Source organism: Dendrobates tinctorius, unplaced genomic scaffold (assembly GCF_039654945.1).
Source record: "Dendrobates tinctorius isolate UK_male_01 unplaced genomic scaffold, ASM3965494v1 ptg000008l, whole genome shotgun sequence".
NCBI lineage: Eukaryota > Metazoa > Chordata > Amphibia > Anura > Dendrobatidae > Dendrobates > Dendrobates tinctorius.
The window spans coordinates 76,045,001-76,050,183 of record NW_027361676.1 but is presented as its reverse complement, the minus strand read 5'-3'; the positions used below and the strand labels follow the sequence as shown (position 1 = coordinate 76,050,183).

General features: G+C 41.3%; 1 protein-coding gene across 6 annotated transcripts in view; it reads left to right on the top strand.

Annotated features, from left to right (window-relative positions):
* Positions 1–228: 228 nt before the first annotated feature.
* MTNR1A (melatonin receptor 1A) overlaps positions 229–5,183 on the top strand; it is a 250,069-nt gene continuing 245,114 nt past the window's right edge. For 4 of the 6 annotated variants that reach the window (XR_012232839.1, XR_012232837.1, XR_012232836.1 and 1 more), the window contains exon 1: positions 229–1,840. Coding sequence is in view for 1 of the 6 variants with exons in the window: in XM_073578840.1 (XP_073434941.1) it covers positions 1,753–1,840 (88 nt within the window). In the remaining 5 variants the exon portion in view is untranslated. Of the gene's footprint in view, positions 1,841–3,044; positions 3,113–5,183 lie in introns of those variants that run through there. The other 2 variants (XR_012232840.1, XR_012232838.1) reach the window with 2 other exon arrangements.

Genomic DNA, 5,183 nt, shown 5'->3' with positions numbered 1-5,183 from the left:
ATATATATACATATATATGTGTATGTCACTGACATCTGTACATCTATGTATTCTATGTGTATATATCAATTCTACTGTATCTATTCTAACCTGTCAGTGTGATTTTACTGTAGTTGGCACATGAATTGCCGACTTTTAAAAGGACACCGGTACATAAAAATCAGACAGTAGTCGCATAGTCTGAGTGCTTTGCGATTTTTTTTTTTTTTTTTTTTCTTGCATCCCTAGCCTCGCATTGGTGAGTCTCGGTGACAGTCGCAGCATGCTGCGATTTTACTTGCATGTTTAATACACCCGAGAAAATAAACGGTGATGTAAGCTGCCCCATAGATTAACACTGGGTCGAGTGCTATACAATGTTTCCTCGCATAACACTTGCCCATGTGGGGGGCACACGCCGTTTTTTTAAATTATTTATTCTTGATAACCAGCCTTTGTGAAGCTGACAGCTGAGGTTTGCAGCCCTCAGCTGTGAGTTTTGCCTGGCTGGTTATCAAAAATACAGGTGAACCCACACAGGGTTTTTTCTTTTAATTATTTATTTACAGCACAGGAGCGATTGATGAGTACTCCCATCTGCCGCTGAAGCTCTCACTATTATTAGCAGCAGCAGGTGCTCACACTTTTGACAGTGTGGGGACAGTGGCTCTCTGACCAGCAGGGAAGATTTCGCTGTCACACAGCATGGGAAACACTGGCTTTTGTGCTGTGTATGTTCGGCTATAACTGGCGATAAAATCGGCGAATATTGCAATTTCGGCAATCATGATCCTATCAGAACATTGAAATATTCGCTCATCTCTAGTTGCAAGGTCTCAGGTGTGAATGGGGAGCAGTTGTGTTAAATTTGGTATCATCGCTCTTTTACGCTCTCAAACTGATACTAGGAAGTTCTACATGGCACCTGGCAAAAATAAATCTCTGAGCATCTGAATAATAGAATTGTTGCTCAACATAAAGATGGCCTAGGCTGTAAAAAGATTGCGAACACCCTAAAACAGAGCTGCAGCATGGTGACCAAGACCAGACAGTTGTTTAACAAAACATGTTCCACTTAGAACTGGCCTCACCATGGTGCACCCAAAAAGTTGAGTGCATATGCTCAGCATCAGATGTAGGAGGGCTGTCAAAATTGCTGCAGATGCTAAAGGGGTGGGGGTCAAGCTGTAAGTGCTCAGAGCATAAACCGCACACTGGATCAATTTGGTCTGCATGGCTGTCATCCTAGACGGAAACCTTGTCTAAAGATAATGCACAAGAAAGCCTGCAGTTTGCTGAAGACAAGCAAACTAAGAACATTGATTACTGGAACCATGCCCTGTGGTATTATGAAACCAAGATAAATTTATTTGTTTCAGATGGTGTCAAGCGTGTTTAGCAGCAACCAGTTGAGGAGTACAAAGACAAGTGTGTTTTGTCTACAGTCAAGCATCGTGGCGGGAGTATCTTGGTTTGGGGCTGCATGAGTGCTGCCTGCTGTGGGAAGCTACGGTTTGTTGACGTAACCATGAATGCCAACATGCACTGTGACATACTGAAGCAGAGCATGTTCTCCTCCCTTTGGAACTGGGCCGCAGAGCAGTATTTCAACATGATAATGACCCCAAGTACACCTCCAAGAAGACTACTGACTTGCTAAAGAAACTGAAGGTAAAGGTGCTGGATTGGCCAAGCAAGTCTCCAGACCTAAACCCATCTGTGAGGCATCCTAAAATGGAAGGTGAAGGAACTCAAGGTCTCTAACATGTCATAATGGAGCAGTGGAAGAGGATTCCAGTGGCAAACTGTGAAGCGCTAGTGAACTCCATGCCCAAGAGACTTAACCCCTTCATGACCAGAGGTATTTTCAGTTTAGCGTTTTCATTTTTTGCTCTCCTTCCCGGAACCATGAAGTTTTTATTGTTCCATAAATAGGGTCATGTGAGGACTTGTTTTTTGCAGGAAAAGTTGTACTTTTGAACAACACCATTGGTTTTAACATATAGTGCACTGGAAAATGGGAAAAAATTCCAAATGTGGTGAAATTGCAAAAAAGTGCAATCTCAGTTGTTTTTTGTTAAGCCGGGGTCACACTAAGGCCGGGGTCACACTGGCGAGGAATACGGGAGAGTGAGAGGCGCAAAAAGCACGCATTAGACACGGACAAATGATTCGCTATGAGGCAGCTCCCATCAGCCGTATATTTCTCCTCAGTATCCTACTCTCCGTGCCACTCGCAGCATGCTGCGATTGTCAGCGTACTACGCCCGTAGTACGCCAATGCAAGTCTATGGGTGCGCAAAAAATACGGATTACACACGGACCACACATGTGACTTGCGAGAAATACGCACCAGGTGTCTTTTAGAAACCCTGTCATAGGGCTCCATTATATGTCCATTTTGCAAGCCTGCGAGAAAATCTCGCCATACGGATGCCATACGGATTGCATACGGATGCTGACATGCGCAAAATACGCGACCACACCTTGATTACGGATGACATACGGAGCACTATTTAGGGGTCTGTCATCCGTATTACGCATGAAAAATACTGACCGTATTTTGCGATGGTTAGTTTGACTCCAGCCTAACCGACGTAAAATACGGTCAGTATTTTACATGCGTAATACGGATGAATGGCCCCTAAATAGTGCTCCGTATGTCATCCGTAATCAAGGTGTGGTCGCGTATTTTGTGCATGTAAGCATCCGTATGGCATCCGTATGGCGACATTTTCTCGCAGGCTTGCAAAATGGACATAGAAACCCTGTCATAGGGCTCCATTCTAACAGAAACCAGAGAATAGATATAGACACATAGAATGCATATATATATATATATATATATATATATATATATAATTATGTGTGTCTATATCTATTCTTTCGTTTCTTTATTAAAACTGTCAGTGTGAGTTTACTGTATAGCGCAGGGTTCCCCAACTCCAGTCCTCAAGGCCCACCAACAGGTCATGTTTTCAGGATTTCCTTAGTATTGCTCAGGTGATAATTGCTTCACCTGTGCAATACAAAGGAAATCCTGAAAACATGACCTGTTGGTGGGCCTTGAGGACTGGAGTTGGGGAACCCTGGTATAGCGCACTGAATTGCCGGCTTTGCTAAAAGTCACCGGGTGCGTATTTCTCGCAAGTCACATGTGTGGTCCGTGTGTAATCCGTATTTTTTGCGCACCCATAGACTTGCATTGGCGTACTACGGGCGTAGTACGCTGACAATCGCAGCTAGCTGCGATTGGCACGGACCGTAGAATACGGATGAGAAATATATGGCTGGTGCGAGGGACCCCATAGAGAATCATTGGTCCGTGTCTAATGCGTGCTTTTAGCGCCTCTCACTCGGCCGTATTCCTCGCCAGTGTGACCCCGGCCTTATGCTTTTTTACCTGGTCCTCTAAATGCTAAAACTGACTTGTCATTATGATTCTCCAGGTAAGTTCATAGACACTAAAAATGTCTAAGATATTTTTTATCTAAGTGGTGAAAAAGAATTCCAAAATTTGTTTAAAAAAATTTGCACCATTTTCCGATACCCGTAGCGTCTCCATTTTTTGTGATCTCGGGTTGGGTGAGCGGTTATTTTTTGTGCGCCAAGCTGACATTTTTAATGATACCATTTTGGTGCAGATACAATCTTTTAATGGCCCATTATTGAGTTTTGATGCAATGTCGCAGCGACCAAAAAAACAATTCTGCATTTTGACTTTTTTTCTCCTCACTACTCCATTTAGCGATTAGGTTAGTCCTTTTTTTTTTATTGATAGATCAGGCAACTTTGAACGTGGTGATACCAAATCTGTGTATGTTTCATTTTTTTATTGTCTTGTTTTGAATGGGGCAAAAGGGGGGTGATTTGAACTATTATATTTTTTTATTTTTAAAAAACATTTTTTTCACTTTGGCATGCTTCAATAGTCTACATGGGAGACTAGAAGCTGCCATACCCTGATTGGCTCTGTTGCGTACAAGCGATAATCAGATCACCTGTATGTAGCAGAATACCTCACTTGCTTTGAGTGCTGACCACTGGGAACAGTAAGGACTGTTATTTTCTTGATATGCTTCATTTTTCCATCTGTGAACACAGAGCTGATGTGCCGTGCCAGAATGTTCCATTTTTGTCTCATCTGTCTATAGGACATTCTCCCAGAAACTTTGTGGCTTGTCAACATGTAGTTTGGCAAATTCCAGTCTGGCTTTTTTTATGATTCTTTTTCAACAATGGTGTCCTCCTTGGTCGACTCCCATGAACTCCACTTTGGCTCATACAATGACAGATGGTGTGATCTGACACTAATGTTCCTTCAATTTGAAGATCACCTTTAATCTGTTTAGAAGTTATTCTGGGCTCTTTTGTTACCATTTATATTATCCGTTTCTTTGATTTCTCATCAATTTTCCTCCTGTGGCCACTTCCAGGGAGGTTGGTTACAGTCCTATGATGCTTAAATTTCTGAATAATATATTGCAATGTAGTCACAGGAACACCAAGCTGCTTGGAGATGGTCTCATAACTTTTACCTTTAACATGTTTGTCTATAATTTTCTTTCTAATCTCCTGAGACAACTCTTTCTTTCGCTTCCTCTGGTCCATGTTGAGTGTGATACACACCATGTTACCAAACACCACAGTGAATATCGGTGGCCCTCTATACAGGCCCACTCACTGATTCCAAGATTGTAAATGCCTGTGATGCTAATTATTGGATACACCGTGATTTAACATGTCCTTTTTGTCACATTATTTTCAGGGGTACCATTATTTCTCTCCTCGCCTATTTCATGAGTTTTATTTTTTTAAATTCTGTGGAGGCATGGTTGAAAAGCAATGTCTGACTTTCATTTGTTCATTTTCATAGATTTTTTAGTTATTATTACTTTTGTCAGATTCTAGTTATTTGTGTGACCATTGTGGGTATTTCTGTCATTAAACGAGGGCTACCAACAATAAAGATAGTAGTCAACAGCTGAGTAGAACCCCTGTATTAACAAGCTCAAAATTAACAAAGAAGTCTATTAGTAAATCACACATTTAATATTTTTTAGATGAACGGCATAATGTTTTGATTTGAAGCTTTGAAATAAACACAGTAAATATTTCAGCATTCTCATTGCTCATATTTGTTATTGTGCTTAAAAAATACAAGTGATTTTGTTTGCGTTCTGTATATAATTGATATGTCTAAA